The sequence below is a fragment of the Artibeus jamaicensis genome, unplaced genomic scaffold, assembly GCF_021234435.1.
Source record: "Artibeus jamaicensis isolate MK-2021 breed Jamaican fruit bat unplaced genomic scaffold, CSHL_Jam_final contig_387, whole genome shotgun sequence".
Taxonomy (NCBI): Eukaryota; Metazoa; Chordata; class Mammalia; order Chiroptera; family Phyllostomidae; genus Artibeus; species Artibeus jamaicensis.
Genome location: NW_026521812.1, coordinates 21,492,758 through 21,518,133, shown reverse-complemented (window position 1 = coordinate 21,518,133; position 25,376 = coordinate 21,492,758). Strand labels below are relative to the sequence as shown.

The following is a 25,376-nucleotide window of genomic DNA, read 5'->3' as shown; positions in this document are numbered from 1 at the left end:
CAAATATCAGAAAAATCCCCTCAGGCTCCCTGCAGAGAGAAGGGTAAAGGAAGCATTTTGAAAGATGCCGATTTTCCTAACAAGAATCCAGCCTGTGCTAGCCACCCTGTTCCACCTGAGGGGGGCAGAAAAACCTACAAAACTTTTGTGCCATTTTCAGAGGCATAGGCTCACTACAAATATGAGTCCTGACCATAGCATTTTGGGACAGGGACCAGCCCGGTGTAGGTCTGCCTCAGGCCAGCCTTGGTGTGTGGGTTCCTGACTTGGTGCAGGAGAGATTTCACAACACGAGTTCAGGTCATTTTAAGAATACATTTATTAAGGCTGGGGACAGTGAAACAAAGAAAAACTCAGGGCAGGAGTGCAGGGGAGAGCCAGGCAGTGCTCTGCCCTGGCTCCTAGAAACGTGATAGGAAGGACTGAGCCCAGGCGGGGCTGCTGTTAGCTCACTGGGGAGTCAGAGGAAAAGGGGCCGTGGGCACAGAACCGGGAGGTAAGCCAGGGATGAGCTGCCACTGCCCACTGCTCCACCTGGTTGCAAGGCTGGGGGACCCTTTGAGTCTGGGAGGAAATGAAAGGTCCAGGCCCGGGAAGGCACATGGCCATGCTTTAGAGAGAGCCAGTGCTGAGACTCTGTCCCACAGGTGAAAATCTTAGGGGAGGGTTTCAGGAGAATATTCACTAGCTCTCTACATGCATTTTTAATATGCTGACGCATCAAAATGAGTGTATAGGGGAGTTCGGGACTATTCTTTGGTCTGCTTTACTGTTTTAATTTTATCTTGGGTCTGTTTGGCTCTAATTGGGTTTCTGTTATTTGTTCCCTGACTTTCTGTCCTTGGGTTTAGCTGGCACAAATGGCATTAATTGGGTCTCGATTCTCTCTTTTCCCTGACTAGGGTGATTTAAGATATGTATTTTTTGGTTAGGGAGGACAGGTAAACCATTTGATCTTCAGTCTTTGGTTACGGGAGATAAGGTCTTGTGATTCGCTAACTGGATGTAAGTTGTTTGAATTGTTTGGCCTTGTTTACTTTCCTTGTCTCAGTTTCCCTATTCCCCTTGCCCAGGACTTTTCCCAGATTCTCACTATCCTGTCACAATAGGACTACAGAACACGGCACCCCCCTACCCCAGCCACCTCCATCTTACTAAAGGTCTATTTACACCCCATTCCTTTTATGTGGTATATCATGTCTGGCCACTGAAAAAAATTATGAGGCATACTAAAAGGCAAAAAAACACAATCTGAGGAGATGGACCAAGCATCAGAATTAGACATGGTAGGGATGTTGGAATTATCAGGCAGGGAATTTAAAACAACTATGATTAACATGCCAAGGGCTCTAATGTGTAAAGTAGACAGCATGCAAGAACAGATGGCAATGTCAGCAGAGAGATGGCAATCCTGCGAAAGAACCAAAAAGAATGCTAGAGATCAAAAACACTGAATCTGAAATGAAGAATGCCTTTAATGGACTTAGGAGATTGGACACAGAGGAGAAAGAATCTCTGAGCTGGAGGGAATCTCAATAGAAACATCCAAAACTGAAAAGCAAAGAAAACAAAGGCTGGGGCCGAGGGGAAGAACCAGAATCAAATATCAAAAAACTGCAGGGCAACCACAAAATGTATAATATACACGTAATGGGAAAACCAGAAGAAGAGAGAAAGAAATAGAAGAGGTATTTGAAATAATAATGACGGAGAATTTCCCCCAAATTAATGTTAGACAGAAAGCCACAGAGAAAGGAAGCCTAGAAAACATCAGGCAGGATAAAAACAAAACAAACAAACAAATCTATACCTAGGCATACCATTTTCAAACTATTAAAAATTAAAGATACAGAAAAAAATCCTGAAGAAGCCAGAGGACAAAAAACACCTTCACTGAAGAGGAAGAAGGGTAAAAACTATATCCTTACCTCTCTTCAAACACCATGCAAGGAAAAAGACAGTGGAGTGAAACGTTCAACGTGTTGAGAGATAAAGACCACTGACCTGAATTCTTTTTTTTTCCACTACCACCGCCACCGCTACTTCCACCTCCACCACAACCCTGACCTGAATTCTATACCCTGCAAAATTATCCATCAAAACTGAAGGAGAGCCCTGGCTGGTGTGGCTCAGTTGGTTGGAGTGTTGTCCCATAAAGCAAAAGATAGTGTGTTCGATTCCCAGTCAGGGCACAAACCTAGGTTGCAGGTTTGGTCCTGGTCAGGGCATGTACAGAAGACAACTGATCGATGCTTCTCTCTCACGTCGATGTTTCTCTCTTTCTCTCCCTCCCTTCCCCTCTTTCTAAAATCAATAAACATGTCTTCTGGTGGTAATAATGAAAAAGTGAAGGAGAAATACAACTTTTTTAGACAAACAGAAGGTGAGGGAATATGCTGCCAATACACCTGGCTTGCAAGAAATGTTCAAAGAAGTTCCTTAGAGGGAATAAAAATAATATAGGACAGAAACTTGATTAAATAGAAGAGCACTGAAGAAGAAATAAGTGAAAGTAAAACAAAAACTTATTTTTCTTATTCCTCTTTCTTCTTAATTGATCTAACAGATAAATATCCAAGGTAGTATCAACAATGTACTTGATTATGCATACACATACATATGCTTATATATATATTACATATGGGTGCACTATACAGAACACAGTTAACATGGACTTTGGGTGACTGTGGTGAGTCCATGCAGGTCCATCATTTGTAACGAGGTACCACACTGGCGGGGATGTCGTCAGTGGGGGAGGCTGTGAATGTGAGGGGCAGAGGGTGTATGGGAAATCTCTGAACCTTCCTCTCAGACTAGAACCTAAAAGGGCTCTAAAATATAAAGCTAACAAAAAAGGGCAGATGATAAAATAGCATACCCAGGGCGATCCCACTTTAAGTTAGTTAAAATACATGTGCCACAGGGCAGAAGAGTCTGAAAGGAGAAACCACATCTATAACTAGTAGTTATCTAAATGGTAGAATTACAGGCAATCTTAATTTTCTTCCTTTTACTTTCTGGGTTCTCTATTATCTAAATTTTCTACAGTGAACATACATCGTTTATGTAATTAAAAAATTAAAATAAATTGTTTAAGAACAGCTTTGTGGATGAGACATCCTTTGGTAACAATACTTGGAAGAAAGGTGAAATTTTGACTTGTTCAGTTACAGAGAAAATACTAGCAATGAAAAGAATTGTGACTAAAGCTGCAAGGAATGAGAAATTCCCTAGACAAGTTGGAAATAAAATGGCCTAGTTAGGTTAGAACATAGAATATCTATAGGAAAGTGGTGGAAAAGAAAGAGGTTGGAAAACAGAATTGAGACCTTGCCCCACGGAGGTGTTGGTACCTGACACAGCAGGTACCCAGGAGAGGAACAGTAGGGGCAGGGGTGGGCAACTGCAGCTCTTTGACAGATAGGTTAGTTATCCAGAATATTCCTAGGCATTTAGCAGTTAGGATTACATTTGATGTGTCTCAAAAAAGAGTCAAAATTATCTTAGCAGGCAGTTTCAGAGAGAGGATACTCAACCCACAGGAAATAGTGTCATAAGGCAAATGTAGTGAAAAGCATTAGAGAAACATTGTTACATAAAATACCTTCAAAGGCATCACTACTCACCACACAGATTATTGCACAACAACGTACTTAGCAAGCCTGTGCGATGCTAAGGACTCATGCCCAAGAGATGGACATGGGAAAGATGACTGGATTTCAAGATTTCTACCAATTCCATGAAGCAGGTAGACTACCTGAAATGCACACCAATTATAGTCATGGTTGTCGCTGAAGAAAGACTGATCCCAAGGACATTGAAAGGGTGTCTGGACATCAGGTTTGCACTGCTGCTTTGTAGACACTGCCAAACCCATCCCAGAATAATGCTGATTCTCTAACAGTTTCTGGAGTAAATGGTTGACCTGTTGGAAAATTCCTACTGTCACTAAGAAAGCAGAGAGCAATAAAACATGCCAAATGGTCCATGCCTAAATATTCCATGGCAAGTATTAAAATATTGGCCTAAAACAATCCAAGCCAAGCCAACCCAACAACTGTTTAATAAACAGCTTCCAAATGGGGAGCAACCTGCCGGGCACTGTGCCGGTTTCCGTACAGACCTCTCTGTCTTTAATCCCAACGGTCTTGCACAGAAGGTGTTATTGCCTCCATTTTTATGGAAAAATAAAATGTGCCTCAAAGAGCTTCATTCACCTGTGCTATTCACACCACTAACAGGAGATAAAGCTGGCACTAGGGTTGTGTAGGCTGAGAGCCTGTGACCTTTCCACTGAGCAGCACAGCCTAATTTTGCCACCGACCCCTAAACAGCCTTCTGAAAATGTCATCACCATCGTTTTCTGTGCCAGTACCATGATCAGAGCGACTGGGAGAAACCCTCAAGACTCGTTTCAGACGGAGAACTCCATCTCTCAGGCTCCTCAGAGTAATAATGCTGTGGCAAACAGCCAAACCATTTCAAATTTCTAAGCAAAGAGCTGTGCCAAATAAAAGCAAAGAGCCGTGCAAAATCAAACACTGGACAGAATAATAACAATGTCTCTCATTGGTTTGGGGATCAGGTAAACAGATTCCTTAAAAAAAAGAAAGAAACAAGACATTTAAGCCTCCAAATTTAATGCTTATGCATTTTAAATACCTGAAATTCCTTTTAAAATCTCAAGAATGAAATTTTAATTTTAAATATCTATAAATAGAATAGAATGGAGCGAAATGTGACTGTTTGAGCCAAATGAGAATGAAGCTCTTTTGCTATCTTTATAGAACCAAATTCCCCAGGGAATAGAGGCGGTGTTCTGAGAATAGAAAGGACATTTTCTCCTGAACACCCACCACTCCCTAACATCACTCCACCTTCATCTTATATCCACAGGCAACTTTCTTTTTTTCTCCCCCAAAGAAAAGACAGAAACATAGCTGGTGGAACTATCTCAACATCTCTGAATATGAGATGATATTCAGAATTAGGAAAAGTCCATTACTGGGGAAATGTTTTCCATAATCTCACCAGAGATCAACACAGGCGACCAAGGAAAAGCTAGTCACCTGTTAACAAATACTCCCGCTGCTCTCCCAAGCCATCGTTGGAGAATGAAGGGCAGCTGAAGGGCAGGAAGGAATCCACAGAAAGGGGTCTAACCAGCAAGGGTCTGCATGGCTCACCCGCCCACCCACTAAACACTTACAGGGTCCTCGCTATGGACTGGGCATCAAGAATACAAAAATAAACGGCATGTTAGGTTGAATTTCTCTGCTAAACACTCCCATAGCACATGGTATTTCTTCTGTGTAGCACTCATTACAGAATCACATTTCTGTGTTTTTAGCAATATGTTAAATCTTCAGAGGCTTGTTTATGGGAATGTAGAATAGTACAGCCACTATGAAAAACTGCATGGGAGTTTCTTTTAAAAAATAGAGTTACCATTGGATCTACCAATTTCACTTCTGGGTCTATATGCAAAATGCCTAAAAGCAGAGTTTGGAAAACCATCTGCACCTCGTCTCACAGCAGCGTTACTCACAACAGGCAAGAGGTGGAAGCAACCCAGTTGTTCACTGACAGATGAATAGATAAAATGTGGTCTATATCTATAAGGGAATATTATTCAGCTTTAAAAAGGAAGGAAATCCTATCGCATGCTACAACATGAATGAACTTTGAGGACCTTATGTTAAGTGAAATAAGCCTGATTGGTGTGGCTCAGTGGACTGAGCACCAGTTTGCAATCTGGATGTCACTGGTTCAATTCCTGTTCAGGGCACATGCCTGAGTTGCAGGCTGGGTTCCCCAGTTAGGGGCATGTGAGAGGCAACTGATGATTCTCTTACACATTGATCTTTCTCCCTCTCTCTCCTTCCCTTCTCCTCTCTCTAAAAATCAATAAATAAAATCTTTTTTTGAAAAAAGAAAAAGCCTGTCACAAAAAGACAAATACTACACAATTCAAACTATATGAAGTCCCTATGGCAGTCAAATTCACTAAAACAGAAACTGGAATGCAGTTGCCAAGGGCTGGGGGGAAGAGAGGAATTAGTGTTTAATGTACATAGAGTTTCAGTTTTGCAAGGAGATGTTCTAGAGATCAGATGAACAACAGTGTGACTGTACATAACACTACTTAACTATATGCTTACAAATGGTTAAGAAGGCAGATTTTATGTTATGTATATTTTACCACAATTAAAAATTTTAATTAAAAAGAAACTTGTTTATCTCTGTACCTTTATTATTTAAGTACAGGTCCTTGCATACAGAATATGCTTAGTAAATATTTATTAGATGGACGGATGGATGGACTGACTGGACATACAGGTGGGAATGTGAACAGAAGTGCAACATATAAACCAATCATTACCATGCCATGTGAACAAGAGAAAAGGGCCCTGTAATTTGAAGGAGAGTTATTTTTACAGTTGATTTTGATACACTATTTATCATATAGAATTACTTTGTTTTATCTACCAATACCACAGAATATTTTTTCAGTTTCTGCATATTAACAACTTATTTTTATTTTTGGATATCACAAAATTCAATCAGAATACTTTAAAAGTATTCTGCATGCATTTAATAAATCTGACAGAGGACAAGTATCCAGTTTACTTGTATTATAGGTTCTTCGAATTCCACTTCAGCTGCAGCTTCTTGAGCATTCACTGTAGATGTGCTAGGGTGCTCTAAAAAACATTTTGGTCTAGATTCTAGACTAAATATAATTTCAACTCCTTAACACTTAAGGAGTAGTTACATTTACACAGTCCTAAAATTATTTCGGCCTTTTGAAGGCAACTGTGAGGCTGATGTGGCCCCCGGTGAAAATGAGTTTGACACCCCTGGTGGAAGGCCCTGCCCTTTCTGAAGCACACATGGAATCTGAACACTGAAGACCTTTAGTGGCCTCAGGAGTACTGAGGAAAGCCACCCATTCTTTCAGACTTTCCTCCCTTTCACTTATGGTCTCTTCCACCTGAAAATCGCTAGTTCCATCCCATGCTCGGGCAGGGATTTGGTGGCCACCAAACCACTGTCCATCAAAGGTTTGAATACAATAATCTTCTGGATTCCTGAAGGACACAGAGGTCATACCATCTGGGTGTCTATCAGAAAGAAGGAGCTTCCTAATGTGTTCAGACTCTGAACACTCTACTCGAAGATCTCTGATCTCATTCAGCACCAATGGATCACCCTCAAAATCCACAGGATGAAACATATTTTCAATGATGACCACTCACTCACAATGCATTTGGGATGGCCCATCCCTTCTCTCAGGTCTCCAATCCAAATGCTTTTGTTGCTGAGACAGCTTTTTCTTGCAGTCCTTACAATTCTTCTTTCTCTTAAAGGCACCATATTCCCTCATCCCCTTCAGTTGAAACTTTGCTAACTCAACATGCAATCTGTAGCCTCTAATTTCAACTTCATCCAAAAGTTTTAATGTGAGATCCACAGATTCCATCTTCAAATAACAGTAAATCCCATCTCCTTTTAGATTTCCTTCATTATCTTTGTAAAACTTGACCTTAAATTCTTCTGTTTGAGGATCTCTCATAATAATGCCAAACCTGGATCTGAGCTATATAAATTTGTGCATTATAATGTCCAAAGGCAAGTAACATTTGTACTTTTTGTGTATGAAACCATCTGATTCACTGTCTTTTTCTTTTTGGGGATCAGTGGGTTCAGGGACTTTTCTTTGTGGTGGTTCCTCTGCAAGCCTAGCACTAACATCTTGTACATTTGCAGCAGAGCTTGACGCTCCATCACTAGAAAAGCCACAATTGGCCTGATGTGTAGCAGTGAAATGCTCAGTGATCTTGGAGAAACAAGACTTCTTTCTTGTCCAGGTCCCATTCGTAGCAGATGTCATCTGGCGGCTGCCTGAAAGACTTGCCTGAAAGACTTGGTTTCTCTACAGGGGATCTTTCTGGGTGTCTCCATCCTTGGTGTTTTCATACAATTCTCGCATTCGCAACTGCTCGTCAAAGTCATTGTTCCCATCCAAGTTGCTGTGGCTCACTTTGCCGATTTAGCCCACGAGTAAAGACGGAACATGCACAAAGACGGAGATAAAGCTTGCTCCCCTAAGACCACAAAAATTTTAATGCAAATTTAGTTCTATCTAGTGGAATCATTTTTACTTATTTCTTTTCAAAACAGTATAGTCTGTCTTCTGGCCTAGGTGATATTAACACAGAAAAATCTGGCACCTTTGCTCTTTCCAGCACCTCTTGTAATTCAAAAGGCTAATGTGAAATAAAGCTTACACTCAGCACTGCAGAAGATGAAAGCAGGTGATAAGTTGCTTGCCCACCAATTATTAATCAGCTATCCTCTGGGCACAGCATTAGGAAGCTGTGTCATGTAATAAACAGCAGGCAAAAAAGAATAATCTCCCTTTTCTGGGTCTGAAGTGCAGGCATGTGCTATAAAACTAAACTGACATCTGTTAGCAGGCTTGTCACATGGATGGGTTTTTTTTCCTGCAGAATCTGGAATACATTAAATCTTAAAATAAAACTTGGAACAGAGAGGCCACTTTACATAATTCCCTCTAATGGTGTGCTGTGAACTCATCCCACTGAGTTCTTATAAGAAACGTTGCATTATCATTTTAGGTGCAAAACTGTTGAATGCTGAGCCATGCTAGGAAATGTGCGTTTTTAAAATGGTCCTTATATTTTTAACTAAAAAGTGGCAAATGAAACCATCCTTTCCTGATATTTTCACAGGGTGGAAAATAAATCAGATTTACCTCCCAGGGAAAGTATGACCGCCTTTGCCCCAGCCCCTGGGGTCTGTTCCATGGTGGTCTGTGATGCCCGGGCACCGTGGGGAGCTGGTGGTGCAGAGCGGAGCTCCCGAGGCTGCCGGGTGTGCGGCTGTGACCTCACAGGATCTGCTCAGGGGCACACTCCCTCAGAGGGCTCACAAATACGAAAGTGCATTCTGAGGGCTTTTCCTGTCCCAAGGCATGAAGCACTTTTTAGCACCCACTAAGGAACTTGCCGAGCTGCATGACCCCTCGGATCAGAGTGGTGCAGCACTGAACACAACACTCCTCTGTCGACCACAGTGGCCTTTAGGAAAAGAAGCCACACAAAGGGGAACCTTCATGGGCACCCGAAACCTATAGCCCCTCCGCTCCCTCGGGATTCACTTGGCTCTTAGTCCCCAAATTTTGTCAAAATTGCAAGATTCTCAGAGAAGTACACCCAATTCTGGTTCACAGTGAAGAAGAAAAACAAATGCCAGCTCTCTGGAGGCTAATTCCCTCCATATGTGACATCTTCCTCTTTTGTCATAACACCAGGCCACTTTGAAAATCTCAGAGAAGCGCTATTTGTCACAATGCTTTCTTTTCTATAAAATCCCAGTTGTTGTCTCATCAAAACTTCTCCATTTCTCTCACTGGCATGAGTTTATTTACTGGACAATCTTCTCAAATGGCAGGTATTATGCATGATATACTGTATAATAGTGGAAACCAAGGCAGGGAGGACACAGCGACTTGGAAAGGAGACACAGAGGGAGGCTGCAGAATTGGACCACCAGGCTCTGGACCAACTTCTCATTTAAAGGGTTTTATGCACAGCAGAGGACGAGGGTTTGCAAATGGAAGGCTGAGCCACTGAAGTCCTCTCTGGACGCTGAGGGTCATCAAAGGGCGATCTGCACATCACCTGGGTTAGGGTGGGGGGAGGGGGGTTTTACAAATCCATGTTCCTGGGCTCCATGCCGACAGCTACATCAGAATCCCCAGGTTGGTCCTGGGTTCGACATTTGAATCAAGTTCCCTGGGCGATTAGATTCTTTGCTCGTGGCCTGATGCTGTTATTTTTCTGTCTGTTTTCCGGTGTTCCGAATTCTAACAGTAAAATCTGAGAACCACTCAGTTGCACAGGTAGGATTGGGTTTCTGAATTCCAGAGCACCATTCACATAAAACACCAGTCATGGCTTCCATCCAAGGAAAACCTAGGGGAGAATGTATCCAAGAGAACACAAACCGCTGCTAATTCCAGATGTACCTAGTTCATTTTAGAATGGACTTTATAGCTGATGGCATCCACATGCCAGCTAAATACTGAATGGTGTGAAATTCGTTAAGAAAAGCCCAGGCCTCTTGCTTCACAGCAACTCTCACCATTAGATAAGAGTGAAAAGGATAAAGAGCCAAACTCATTTCCCGAACGTTGGGGGAAAAAGTTCTTGACTCACTTTTTCAAGATGGCTTGTCCTTAGGGCCCACTGCAGATTGATGGAGACGGGAAAGATGCCTCTGAATTTCAAATTGCAACTCAGGACCGTGAACGACTCACTACTCCTCAATTGCCACTGGCTTATTTCACAGAAACACAGCACTGTGGTGATTTAAATTCTGCAAGACGAAGCTGCTTTCAAATACACAGAAAGATACCTCTCTTTGAAGAGGAATTTAAACAAATCCAAATAGAATACTGTACTGGGAGCTAAAAGAGTCACCGAAGCTTCTCCCTTTACTGCGGCACATCCCCTTCCCACAGAGTTTTCCACCCAAATGTTCTTCTGAAGCATCCCTGACTAAGGCCTCTGGATGCTCAAGTGGACGCTTACTAATTCTGAAATAGGTCGTATAAAAGATAAAGTGTTCAAACTTTGATACCCTGCACATTTTCTGTAGGAAGGTACTGATGAGAAATTCAGGTTGGCAAGTATCACATATTTTCTGAGTCTCTCCAGCCAGTTGGATGAGATTCCACACAACCAAGGGTCTCTGGCCTTGAGCTGCACAAAGCTGAGTTAGGAACACACATCAGAGAGCAGGGGTCCAGCTAACCCATTAATCATCCAGGACTCAGGCATGTCTGGGCCTTGAGTTGGTGTGGCAAACAACCAGACAACATTTTTTATAAAGCAGCTTCCTCCCCGAGGATAAAATGGTCCCAGAAAAATACGGCGTCTAGGACAAAAATCTGAGCAATAGGCTGGTGCAGAAATGGAAGGGAGAACGGTCTGGAGCACAACACAGGGTCTGTGCCTCATGCCACACACCCTCCCTGGGAGGAACTCAGGCTGAGCCAGGAGGACATCAGGGGAGCACCCAGCAGCCCGTGCTGGCACCATCTGGGAGCTTACTAGAAATGCAGAATCTGGGGCCCCACCCCAGACTCTCTGGAAGGTTCACGTACACATTCGATGTGAGCAGTCTTGGTACAGAATATGATTTGGGGCAATATACATAAGAATTAAAAATCTTTCATTTGTTAGGGATTTTTAATATTTATTAGAAAACATAGCTAGAACAGGTGACTCCTAAGTCCATGCATATTATTTCTCCAGATAATTCTAAGTAAAAAAGATAAATCAAGTTGACTTACAAGTACGAAGGCGAGATGCAGCCCCTGCCCCATGCTGGCACAAGGCAAAAAGGGGGAATTAGAAAAGAGAGAGAGAAACAAAAAGGACAAGGCAGGGCTCAGACACTAGATGGACGACCCTAAGAACAAGCACACCAAGCAGTAAGCAGGACCAAAGCCAGGACATGCTGAGCTCCTGCCCTAAAGCAGGTGGCAGAGGTCCTAGGGGTGCATGACCTACAGGGACCAGGAACTGGAAGTGCTCCCATGAGAGAGCAGCCGAATCACATTCGTCCATTAAAACCAAGGGCTAGCGGAGCTTCCTGGGTCAGAAAGGGGCTTGACATAAACTGCCGACAGCCACTGGCCGGTGCTGGGGCTTTAGGCCAACCACTAGCCTACAAATATGGGAGGAAAAAGACACTCTAGAAAATAGTAAATGAGCCAGACCCTGGGCGGTTCGGTGACTGAATATGCCCAGTCACACAGGGAGGAGCAGGCGCCCTCCAATGCTTATGTAAGACCAGGTCTTGAAGGGTTACTGCAAAATGACTAGGCAGAGGAGGGTGAACCGAAAACAACAACAAAAGAAGCAAAACCAAACCAAAAGCCTCTCACTGAAAACGAGCCAGCAAAGGCAAATTCCAAAATACACACAGAAATCAACTGATGAGAAATAACCAACCAAAGCATTAACTGCGACATTATTTCATTTGGAGATTAAATTAATTTTGTTGAACAATCTGACAAAAGTTGAAAATAAGTGTGTTTAGAATACTCAGAGCAATCAATAAGAATAATACCTACTTTCATAAACATTCAAGCAGTGGTAATATATTTTGAAATAAAAATATGTAAAACTAAAAAAGAACAGATGGACAAGAAAAACGCCAATTCAAAATCTTGGAAGCAAAAATATAGCCATTGCAATTTCTAAAAATATCAATAAATGGTATAAACTCTAGCCTGGACATAGCTAAAAAGGAAATTAAAGATTGGAAGTAGTACTGAGGAAGTCATCCAAAAGTAGAATGGTGAATGACATTTTAAAATATGAAAAAGCAATTAAGAGACAAGGAGGATACACTGAGTGGCTCCAAAATATATCAAAAAGGAACTCCAGAAGTAGAAAATAAACAAAATGGAGGAGGAGCTACTGAAAATATTTTCACTTTTAAAATATCCACAAAATACAAATCTCAAAAGACATAGGAAGTACAGTCCTTATTCAGCCAATCAATTCTTCTGCCTGGAGCCAACTGGTATCACTATTTTCTTATGTATATGTTCAGAGAGATTCCATACATATAAAAATAATTACATGAAACAGTAGAATAATAGAAATCTATACACATTCTACAGCTTGCTTTTATTGAGGTATAATTTATATACAAAAAATTCATACATTTTAAGTATAGAGGTTAATGACTGTTGACATATATATACACCCATGTACTCACCAACACCCCAAAATGTTCCCTTGTGATCATTTCAATAAACCTCATATTCCATCACCCCATCCCATATTTCAGGCTACCACTATCTGATTTCTAAAACTAGACTAGTTCTGCCTCTTCACATAAATAAAGAATCATACAATATGTACTCTTTTGCATCTGATTTCCTTCATTCAAGAGAAAGTCTGTTCATGTTGTATGTATCGCTAAGGCTGTTTCTTTTTATCACTGTGTAGTGTGCAATCATACATGGATACAATGGTATATGGTATGTCGTATATGGTATATTCACACCATAACCTCTCTACCCATCGACCTGTTGATGGGCACTGGGTTTGTTTCCCGTTGGGGTTACTATGAATGAAGCTGCTATGAACATTCAAGTACAAGCCTTTGTGTAGACACATTTTCAGCTTTCTTGGGTAAGTACCTAGGAGTGGTTTGCTGGGTCAGTCTTTAGAAAATCTACATTTAACTAAATAAGAAATTGTCAAACTTTTTTCTTAAAAAGTTGCCTCACCATCCAGAAATGTTTGAGAGTTGCAGTTTCTCCATGCTGTCATTGTTGCTTAGTGTAATCAATCTTTAGACAATTTCAGCCATTTTGGCATTGGTGAAGTGGTATTTCATTGTAGTTTTAATTTTCATTTCCATAGTGATTAAAGATATTGAGTACCTTTTTATGTGTGCTTTGCCATCTCTATATCTTCTTTGGTGAAGTGTTTGTTTAAATATTGTGCCCATTTTTATTACAGATTTAATAATTATATGTGGGGTTATTTCCAAATTCCCTTTGTGTTCCCTGTAGCTACAGTTCTGTCTATCAGCACAACACTCTCTGGAAGGCCATCACCTATATTAAGTCTTGAAATCAAGTAGTGCTCTAACTTTGTTCTTTTTCAAAATTGCTTAGCAATTGATTTGCATTGTAAATTCCTTTTCATAAAAATATATCTCAGAAATTGTTTCACATTAGTATATAAAGATTTGCTTTTTCCTTTTCTTCATGGGACATTGTAAATAATCCGTGAAAAGATGTGCAATCATTTATTCAAACATTTCCATGATGGTGGATATGTAGATAATTTTTTATACTTTACTATTTCGATGAGGCAAACAATAACCTTCATATATCAGTTCACATGACCATACGGCATATTCATAGAAGCGGAACTGATGGATCAAAGGATATGTGCATTTGCAATGTAACACATATTGCCAACTGCCTTGCATAAAGATTGTACCAATTTACATTCATGCCACTTTCTATCTTTGATAATTTGATGGATAAAAACACTGTATCTAAGTATAGTCTCAGATTTCTGGCCAAGATGCAGCGTAGGTAGACACACTGTGCCTCCTCAGACAACTAAAATTAAAAACATCAAGAATTTAGAAACAAAAAACAACCAGAACTGACAGAAAATTGAACTGTACAGATGTCCGACAACCATTCATCCAGACCAGTAAGAGGGGCAAAGTCTGAGGCTGGTGGAGAGGGGTCCAGGCAGGAAAAAGCAGTGGCTGGTGGACCCAGGCACCCAGGCAATGGCTTGGCTCGCAGACTCCCAGCACAGGGTGGCAATGAGCAAACCCAGTGAGGTTGCAAGGAGGCTGGCTGACCGAGGTTCCACATTTGCACACAGATAAACCAGGTGAAAATGGACAGTGAGACAAACTGCACAACCCAGGGCCCCAGCGCTGGAAAATAAAGCCTAAAAGCACTGATTGAAAACACTTGTGGGGGTTGAGGTGCCGGGAGAGACTCCCAGCCTCACAGGAAGGTTCGTTGGTAAGACCCACAGGGTCCTAGAATGCACACAAGCCCACCCACATGGGAATCAGCACCAGAAAGGCCCAGTTCACTTGGGGGAAGCAGTGGAAGGGACTGAGGTGCAATAAAGAGTGGAGTAAAATGCCATTTTTTCCCCTCTCAGACCCTGCCCCCACATACAGCATCACAACCCAGTGACTTGGGTTGCCCCGCCCTGGGGAACACCTAAGGCTCTGCCCCTAATATGTAACAGGCACAAACAGACAAAAACATTATGGCTCAAACAGAAGAACAGATCAAAGCCCCAGAGCCAATACTTTTAAGCAACCAAGAGATAGCCAACCTATCAGATGCACAGTTCAAAACACTCATGATCAGAATGCTCACAGAACTGGTTGATTTTAGTGGCAAGTTAGATGAACAAATGAAGGCTACACTAAGTGAAATGAAGAGAAATTCACAGGGAAACAATAGTGATGGGAAGGAAACTGGGAGTTAAATCAATGGAGTGGACCAGAAGGAAGAAAGAAACATTCAACCAGAACAGAATGAAGAAACAAGAATTCAAAAAAATGAGGAGAGGCTTAGGAATCTCCAGGACATCTTTAAATGTTTCAACATCTGAATTATAGGGGTACCAGCAGGGGAAGAGAAAGAGCAACAAGTGGAAAACTTATCTGAACAAATAAGAAAGGAGAACTTCCCCAATCTGGCAAAGAAAATAGACTTCCAGGAAATCCAGGAAGCTCAGAGAGTCCCAAAGAAGTTGGACCCAAGAAGAAACACACTAAGGCACATCATCATTTACATTAGCCAAGATTCAAATGAAGGAGAGAATTCTGGAAGCAGCAAGAGATAAGGGGACAGTCACCTACAAAGGAGTTCACATCAGACTGTCAGCTGATTCCTCAAAAGAGACCTTACAGGCAAGAAGGGGCTAGAAAGAGGTATTCCAAGTCATGAAATCCAAAGACCTCCATCCAAGATTGCTCTATCCAGCAAAGCTTTCATTTAGAATGGAAGGACAGATAAAGTGCTTTTCAGATAAGGTCAAGTTGAAGGAGTTCATCATCACCAAGCCCTTATTTTATGAAATATTAAAGGGACTTATCTAAGAAAAAGAAGATAATAAACATGTATACTAAAATGACAGCAAACTTACAATTACTAACAACCACACCTAAAATAAAAACAAACTAAGGAAAAACTAGAACAGGAACAGAACCACAGAAATGCAGTTCACATGCAAGGTTAGCAACAGGGGAGTTGGGGAGAGGCGGTACAGAGAATAAGTAGCATAGATGGCAGGCAGAAAATAGACAGGGGGAGGGCAAGAATAGTATGGAAAATGTAGAAGCTAAAGAACTTATTGCACATGGACATGAACTAAATGGGGGAATGTGGGTGGAAGGGGGTGTGCAGGGTGGAGGGGAATGAAGGGAGGAAATGAGACAACTATAATAGCATAATCAATAAAATATATTTTTAAAAAGTACAGCTCGTTTGCATTTCTCTTAATATGAGCAAGTAAGAACATTTTTTCATATGAACCATCTGTATTTATTTTTTCTGTGAACTGTTTTTTTCATTTTTATCCAATTTTGTATTAAGCGATAATCTTTTCTTTATTGATTTGTTGAAGCTCTTTACATACCAGTGAAATTAGCTCTCTGCTTATGAATAAGTTGTAAATATTTCCCAGTTCATTATTTATCTTTTAATTTTGCTTTTGGTATTTTTACCATGCAGAAATTTTATATTTATATGTAATCAAAGTAATCATCCCCTCCCCCATCACTTCCTTATTCCAGGATTATTTTTTAAACCACCATAGTTTTTTCTAGTAGCTTTATAGCATCGGCTTTTTAAAACATTTGCTATTTGATTTTATTTTCTTTGGTAGAAGACATCAAACAAAAATCAAAATTAATTTTTTTAATAAAAGCCTGCCCAGTTGTCCACATAACTTTTACTGAACTAAGCTTTGGCAAGAAGAGAAGCAAGTACAGAAAACAAAAAGGCCCAATTTGAAAGAGTGAAAAAGAGTCCAAATATGCCAGTAGTCACAAGGACTAAGAACACACCTGTTTAAAGACAAGAATTATCAGATTGAATTTAGAAACACAATCCAGGCATATACTAAATGTCACTCCTATACACTACCTAAACTAAAACGATATCAAAAAATTACAAATAAAGGAATCTATAATGACATTTCATGAAAATACTTATCTAAAAAAAAAGCTGGAATGGCAGAACTAATAGCAGACAAAATAAACTTAAAGCAAAAAAGATTTCACTGCTTCTTGGCCTTTTGGCTAAGATTAAGTGTAAATCAAAGATTTCTAGGAATTAAAAAGTGACATCATATATAGACATGGTTGAAATTTTTTTCCTGAAAGGGTCTATCATTTTCCATTTCCAGAAGCAAAGCATGAGTACTAGTCCAAGCAAACATTCCACTGTAGGGCAGTATCAATCTCTTGTTTATATTTGCTGATTTGATAAGCAAGAAGAAAAAGGAATCTTCCTGTAGTTTAATTTCAAAGCCCATAGTCTCCCTAATAGAGCAGCAACCGCACAACAGAACTGATGTTTTGTGATCAGTGGGGAGCCCTCAGCCAGGGAAGCAGAAACTGCTTCTCCTCTAACGGTCCATGGGGACACTCAGCCACTGAGGCGGTGTCCAGAGAGAATAAGGAGCCCCCTCCTTCCTCAGCACTGAGCTGGCAGAAAGTCCAGCTGCTCCTGGGTCATCCCTCTTGGTCTACATCTGCTCAGTATTAATTTTCAGCAGCTTATTTCATTTCTATACAACACAGAATTTGCTTTCTCTACAATCTCAGCAAAACTGTTCAGGACCCCGAGGCAGCAAACAATAATAGCTCCCAACAAGCAGGCAGAAGGTCCAATTGCCCTTCAGTTTCACACAAAACTTTCATTAAGAATTCTTGACTGGAATCAGGTGCAGTTAGCAACTTCTAGAAAAATCTCTAATGTATTTCCCTTAAAACAGAGCAAGAAAATGGTTTCTATGAAATTCAGTAGAAAATGTCCTGCAATTGATAATAAATATCCTTTGACTTTACGAATAAATGACTCATCCATGCCAGGCACCTTGCTGGAACATTTCACAGTGTGTTTTCTGATCTAATTCTCAAAAACAATCCCTTTGGGTAGTATCACCCACCCAGTTTCACTGACAGTCTAACTGAGCACCAGAGAGTCATTTGCGACTCACCCAATTCCAACACCCAAAAAGAGGACAGTGCCTCACACCTGGACTAGTGCATCTGCAGATGAGCTCTGACACAGTCCTGTTATTCATGTCATCAGCCTGGTTGGGAGTGAAAATACTAATTTATCATTAACCTGACGGATCATTTAGCATACTCTGTGTAATAAGGACCTTAGGGAAAAAGCACACATTATGATTTATATGTGCAGAAATTTCGGATTCAATATTTCTAGTCATATTCTGGAAAATTCTAATGCATAGTTACAGCAACAGGCAATTCAGTAAAGACTGTTAATCATTTCAGATGGTGCCGGGTTCAGGTGATATTATTCCCTGACAGACTGGGCTTCTGGTTCCCGTGCTTTTGCTGAGGCAGCTGCTCTCACTTGATGCTTTAGAAAGATTTTTTGATTTATAGTTTGAAGCTGAAATTACCAAAGAGTTTTAAAAGCAGTACGAAAGCCATATGCATCTTTCTGTCATCATCTCAAAACACTTCCTTTCATTTTGCCTACATTTTTGCCTGAGTGGCTGGAATCACAAGGTCTGATAAAAAGAAGAAAAATAACAGCTTACCATAAAAAACATCACCAAACAATAAGAGATGTTCTAAAATCATGAAGTGACAACAACACAACCCAAACCCCTTTGTTTTCTCTTCTCACTTTAGGAAAAATGAGTGAAGGCAAGGCAAAGAGCACCGCCGTGTGTGTGTGTGTGTGTGTGTGTGTGTGTGTGTGTGTGTGTGTGTGCGCGCGCGTTTTGTCTGCTTCCCCGCCAGAGGCACGTCCTATTTACCAGTGCCTGTCCACATGCAGGAAAAGGAAAACAGACCTTGCTTGCCACAGGCCAGAAACCAGGTTCCTTTTATCTGTCATCGCATAACTCCTAGAAACATGTTCCTCCAGGAAGTCATCACTCACACGGATGGGTTTAGCTTTGTTTTTGTGAAGCATTCCCCCAAAAGAATCTCTAAAAAAGAACATCAGTCTCTTTTAAATTCTACAACAAGGGATTCTGTTTTTAAGCAGCAAAAATATAGTTGGCAGTTCTGAGCCAGATCACTTTCATTATTACTGGTTTTTTTCCCTGTTTTTATGGTGGTAAAATACACATAAAATTACCATCTTAACGATTGTAAGTGACATTATTCAGGTTTTTAATATAAATAAGTAGCTTTAAGATTACAAGAAATTTTCCAAAACATTTCTCCTTTCTAGGTATGTAAATGTTCCTGCTGTTTCGGGAGCAGTGAGGACTTCCTGCTTCATCCTCAGCAGAAAGGTTTGCCTACTTCAGCTCCCCGGGGGGAGGGGGGGAGGACAAGCTCAAATCAAGTGGGAACCTGCCGTATGAAAATGCAGTTCCCACAGGTGGTGTGACTTAGATAAATTACTTCCACAGATCGTTTTTCAAAGTCTTATTTTATCCTCACCTTTTACCAAATCTCTTGCAAACATATTATTGAAAAAGGCAAAGTTGCTTCGAGTTTCACATCTATTCGGTGTTTCCTTTGAAGAGCGGGGGTGGGTAGATAGGGCCAAGGTGTAAAAAACATTAAGGAGGAGCAGGAAAACGCTTAAATGAATACAAAGAATCAGTAGTTAGCTCTGTGAATAATCTAGAGTTGACATATGAGCGAATCAAGCCTGTAATTTTCAGCTGTAAAAAACAGGTCTATGAAGGTAACAAGCAGCGAAAACAAGATAAAGTTCTGAAAAACTCTCTCACTCCTTTGGGTCCTGTTCACAGATTTTACCCCCAAAATCCTATAAATTTTTCATTAAGACCCCTAATTATTAAATGCTAGTACTTTCAGTGGCAAAGCAAAATACAAATCAATAGTTAATCACATGTTAAAAGCACAGCAAATTCTTTGAAGAATTCTAAAGAAGCTCCTGCTGTTGAAATAAAGGCAGTTTTTTTTGAAAAAGAAAAAGGGAGAGGGGGAAGAGCAATGCAGAGGAAATGCCCTTTGATTAAAGATCAAGCAGTAAACTGAAGTTTAAAATTGAGCTCCATGTACACTGTTTCTCAGAAATACCCATTCTGGCATGTTCTGAATTACAGGGCACCTCTGGCTGGGAATAATAGGCCAAGATAGGCCAAGCCCAGGAAGGGCTGGGGACCAAACATAAGTCAACTACACTCAGGAGAATTTCTCTAGTATCTGCCTACAAAATACAGTTAGCTCAGCTCTGCACTAAAATTTGCCTTTAAGAACACAGTTCAAAGTTTGAATCTCTTTTCTTGCTATCTATTTAAACAAAATATTTGTAGAGATTTTTGACATCCTTTCAACATAAGTATCTCAGTTGCAACATGCATCACGCCCATTGAACTTTACAAGGTACATTTTAATCAAAGCTACACATATTTTCTGACTTTCAAGTGCCTGGAGACTTGAAATAGTTGTTACAACACCGAGAAACATGATACGCAAGCGATCTGTTATCAACTGTAAGCCTGAGTCTGATTCCTTTTTGTATTTGAGGCTGACGTACGTAGTTTCCCCTGCCTGGAAATTTTCAAACAAGTGCCAGTCGGAAATGGTGCTCTGGAGCCTATGCCAGAAGTAGGTTTCTTAGTCTTCCTGTCTGGGCTTAGCCAAAACCTTACTCAGCACTACTCAGCTGCACCTAAGTTTTTCAAAGCAATTTTAATATCTCTATCCTTGTCAAAACCTTATGTCTACAGAGCTGACACTATAAATAATGATGGGAGATGGGTTAGGTTAAAACTGGACCTGCTAGTTACAAAATAGTACAGCACAGAGAATATGGCTAATAATATTGTGATATCTATGTATGGTGCTGGGGTGGGGAGGGGACTGGAAATAGGGGGCATTGCTTTGTGAAATATATGATTGTCTAACTCCTGTGCTGTACACCTGAAACTGGAACTCATACAAAAATAATATTGAATATAAACTGTAACTGAAAAGTAACATTTAAAAATACTGAACCTTCATCCAATTCTTGGTTTGCATTGTTCACTTTATTAAATTATGAAATCAAATGACAAAATCCTCACCTTGTGATGCCCAAATTCATTCAAAATGGTTCCTAATTTTCTGGTGTTGCTGTGCAGTTTCTGGGCAGCAACAGCTGGATGGGGGTCGCGCCAGTTGATGGACAAGCGGTGATACCAAAGGTGCTGACTCTCCAGAATGTGAGCTGACTTAACGCTAGGGTCGAAACGATGCACTTCACACCCACTGTTGGCCATGCTAACCTCGAAATGGGTATCATCACTCCCCAGCCTGTAGAAAAAGAGGAGGATGGAAATCAACACAGAGACAAAAAAAAAAACAACACATGTAGTAAAGTAAAAAAAGTGTTGGGCTGACAAAAAGGACAGTTCCAAGGCCAAGTTTCTTAGTTGTAGCAAGGCTTCTATTTTAACACGTGGTTAACTAAACATATTTACAAAGATTGCACGCTAACTGCACACAAAAAGCATCATAGCTTAAAGCTTCTGGATAAAAGAAAGAAGGAAAATTATCTGCTAAACAAACACGGACCAGAGAATCACATGTTCAAACATGTAGAAGAATATTAAAAAAATTTAAAGATGTAAACCACAGTAGCAGTGAAACAAAGACCATCCAGCTGTCTTCAGAGATTTTCTCATATATGTCGAAATCGTAAACCCCAGGGCCAGTTCCCAAGGGGAGAGAGAGGTACCTTCTGCTAATGAGGTCACTTGTCTCCATTCTAATGGCCACAGTGCTGTGCATGCAGTTTGACTTATAGGCAGCAGCTGTTTTCTTAGAAACAGAGTGCATTTTAAAGCATCACTGTAAGGCAAAAACGACAAATGCTCGTGGTCCTACTGGATCTAGTACTCAAGAAGCAAAAGAGGCACCTTGTCTAAAATTCTCACCAACAGGAGAAAAGAATTTATATTTACGTACCCAGTAGATGGTACATTGTGTGGAAAATTCATATACTTACCAATTTTTAATTTGTTCAAAAATATTCCTCATTTAGTGATACATATAAGGTTCATCACTTTGATGAAAGCATCAATTTGAATGATGAAATTAACTGAGAGATTATTTTTTAATGGTGATTATGCCTTCCCTGCCCAAAATTCTATAATTAGATGTGATTTAAGCTACCAATATCCCATGGAATACCTATAAAACATCAACTGAACCTGGACCCAGCGTAAAAGTACTCCATTCTCTTAGACTTGAGTGTTTCCGATTATTTCATAATTTAGAAATATACCAGTTCTTTGTATAACAATCATTTACCTGATTATAAAGTAATCAGTAATCTAGCTATAAAGTAAGTTTTCAGTACGGAGATCCTCCCCTTAGACTTTCTTAATACTCTTATTTGCCTTGTCCTCTCCTTTCGCTCCCTTTGTGCAGCCCTCTTCTGTGAAGAAGAGAGCCACTGGATCTGCCACGCGGCAACTCTCTAATGTCCCTCATTATAAGGGACATTATAAGTCTCTCTGTCCTCTTGGCCAGGAAAAGATTCAGCACTCCTCCCACAAAACCTCCCATTCCTTTTATGCAAGAGATCCCGTGTCCTACTTTCAACCTCCTACTGAAGCCACATGATTTACAACATTGTCATCTCCACTAAGTTTCCCACAGCAGATCTCATCTGCTGTGGCAGAACGACTACCTAAGGGTAGAAGAGATGGATGTGGCACTGTTTTAGGTCCTTGGTTATTCCTTTAAAAATATTCCCAAGGTACTAAGGTGGGTGTCCTCTATGTTCCCCAGGAATTGAAAACTCAGAGCATAAATACATAAAAAGATGGTCAAGATCATTAGCCAATAGAGAGAAACAAATCGAAACCTCAGTGAGATACCACCTCCCATCCACTAGTGGCCCTAAGGCGGCTATCTTTTTTAAGGATAGAATCAAAAAGACCAATAATACCGTGTTGGCAATGATGTGGAGAAGTTGCAACACTCATACATTGCTTGCAGGAATTTGAAATGCTATATATCCAAGAGAAATGAAAACAAATGTCCACACAAAAACTTACACATGCAACATAGCAACATATTCACAAGAGCCAGAAAGTAGGAACAGCCTAAATGTCAATCAACTGATGAGTGAATAAATAAAATGCAATATATCTACACAATGGAATATGACTTGGCACTTAAATGGAATGAGGTACTAATACATGGTACAACATGGATGAACCTTACAAACATTAGGCAAAACAAAAAAGACAATCACAAAAGGCCATGTGTTTTATCCTTTCATTTTTATGAAGTATCCAGAACACGCAAATCTATAGAGACAGAAAGTAGATTAGTGGCTGCCGAGGACTGAGAGGTGGAGCGGGGAAGGGGTTGGGAAGAAATTGAGGGTGCTACCATTGGTACAGGCTTTTCTTGGGGGAGTGACAAAAATGCTGTAAAAAGTAGTACAGTGGCCAAAAAACATTGAATTGCACACTTTAAATGAGAGAATTGCAAGGTATGTGGATTATATCTCAACAAAGTTGTTAGAAAAAATAAAAAATAAAGTCAGAGCAGCTAAAAGGGAAAGCTTTTAACCCACATCATTGAGGGCAGAGGGGTTGAAAGAAGTATGAAAATTAGTATTTTTCCTTAGCAGTTTCAGTAGTCCATTCTTCATCCCAGCAGGGACCAGGGAATATGGCAAATGATTATCTATCTTGATATAGATAATTAGATTATCTATTATCTAATTATTAAAGTGATTACAATTAGATCTATAAACAGCCAACTACTAGAGGGAGGGAAATAAGTTTTCCAAGGCATAAATGACATTGAATGGTGAATAAAAATATTTTATAATTACTAAATTTTATTAAATAACGTTGCATGAAATGCCAAGATTTATTTTTTACATACATTCTCAACATGAATGCTTTTACCCCTAAGGGGGCAAAAATTGATTTATGAGGGAAAAGATCTTCCTCTTCTTACTTGTACAGCACAGATACGTATGTCACATAAACAGATTATAGTAAATCTATGGTATTAAAATTTCACGGGACTGATTAGGAAACAAATTACCTAAAAATGTCCTTGGGCCCATGATTTTCTGATTCCTCATTCATATACACTATGGGCGCCTGTGTTAATTAAACTATCACAAGATGGAAATTTTTGGCTCTAGAGTTCAGTCATTGCTCCTGACGGCAAGTTCATGGCAACTGGAAGTCCAGGATTTCCTGTGTGAAATATTGGCTCTGGTTGCCTTACTGTGTGTCATCTATCAAATCTTCTTCTGTCTGATGCTGAGAATTAATGTCCTGAAGCCAAATGGCACAACCCTCCGGAGCACTAGAGAAGAGATTAGAAATATCTGCCTGTGTGTCACCCCATCTCCAGTTTTCCTTCCCGCTCTCACTCCTACCCCTGAAACACAGTCTTTCGTATGAAGGATGAAATGGGGGGTGTTTCCCACTTCGCTGTAGGCACCTCCCTCAGCCCCCCACCCACGCCCAGCACCAACCCCCGCGGTCCACCCAGGAAGACCGGCGGGCAGACCCGCCTGGAGTTCTGCGGTAGACGGTGCCATCCTCAGAACCCACCGCCTCCTGTCTCTCTCGTCGTTCCCCTTCTGCGGAACATAACGTTCCTTTTCGGTGCCTTTCCTGTTTCGTCTACATAACGGAAATGGTCGGATTTTAATTTTCAACTGCACTTCACATATAGGTCACTTTCCCAGGGGGGAAAAGTGTCTTTTACATTAACTGTACAATAAAGAGTTTTGGCTCCTAGTCAAACATCAGAGGGAAGGTGGAGGTAACACCTGCTCCAGGTCTCGGGGGTGGAGGACGAGAAGGCAGGGATCCCACCCTCTGCTCATCCTCGGTTAGGATGGAGACGACTGGGCACAGCGGCGGTGCTGTCGCCAGGGCCCTGGGATTGGAGCACAGACGGCCCCGCCCTGACCGCCCGCCCCCTGCCCTCTCGCACAACTCTCCCAACACTCCCAGTGCTGGGACCCCGTGCCCCTCATTTCTGGAGCACCACATCTGCCCTGGGCTGCTTCTGCCTTCAGCATCAATCGAGATGCTGTCGGCCTGCGATTTACCTGCCCCTCAAGCAGGCAATTCACCTGAAAAAGCGGGGATGCTTGTCTAGACGCTAAGTCCTGGGTAACAGTGCACCCAGCACACATGCCCACAATCCCAAGCATCAGCCTTTTTTAGGGCATGAGAAATATTTAGTTCCCAGTTTTCAATTAAGCATTTTCAGGTTTTGAATCAAATGTTGACCCTCATAATCTATGCATTTCTATTCCCAGTAGAATTCGACTGTTCTCATCTGCTCTTTACAAAGTTGATTTTGAATAGGGAACATTTAAATGAAAAGAAGAAACTACCCTTTTTTTTGCATGGAACAATCTAAAATCTTACAGCAGCACTATTTTATCTAGTAGCTCAGAAATATAGGAAAGCAAAAAGAAATTGAAAAAAATTCTTCAAAAACAGCTTTGCCACTTTCATTCTACTCAGTTATATGCTTTAAATGAAATTATTCCAGGGTGTTAAATATCAAGCTAGGTTACGGGTTCGATCCCCAGTCCG

The 25,376-nt window shown here is 40.8% G+C and overlaps 2 protein-coding genes across 4 annotated transcripts in view; both read right to left on the bottom strand.

Moving 5' to 3' along the window:
- LOC119059383 (HIV Tat-specific factor 1 homolog) overlaps positions 1 to 9,761 on the bottom strand; it is a 31,936-nt gene extending 22,175 nt beyond the window's left edge. The window contains 7 exon segments of the mRNA XM_053664878.1: positions 6,631 to 6,728; positions 6,859 to 7,864; positions 7,866 to 7,905; positions 7,941 to 8,055; positions 8,780 to 8,923; positions 9,034 to 9,104; positions 9,739 to 9,761. Of these exon segments, the coding sequence (XP_053520853.1) occupies positions 6,631 to 6,728; positions 6,859 to 7,864; positions 7,866 to 7,905; positions 7,941 to 8,055; positions 8,780 to 8,923; positions 9,034 to 9,104; positions 9,739 to 9,761 (1,497 nt within the window).
- Positions 1 to 25,376, bottom strand: part of METTL24 (methyltransferase like 24) — a 92,929-nt gene that overhangs the window by 29,556 nt on the left and 37,997 nt on the right. For all 3 annotated transcript variants that reach the window (XM_053664946.1, XM_053664947.1, XM_037159064.2), the window contains one exon: positions 20,865 to 21,093. In XM_053664946.1, coding sequence (XP_053520921.1) covers positions 20,865 to 21,093 — 229 coding nt within the window. The remainder of the gene's footprint in view (positions 1 to 20,864; positions 21,094 to 25,376) is intronic.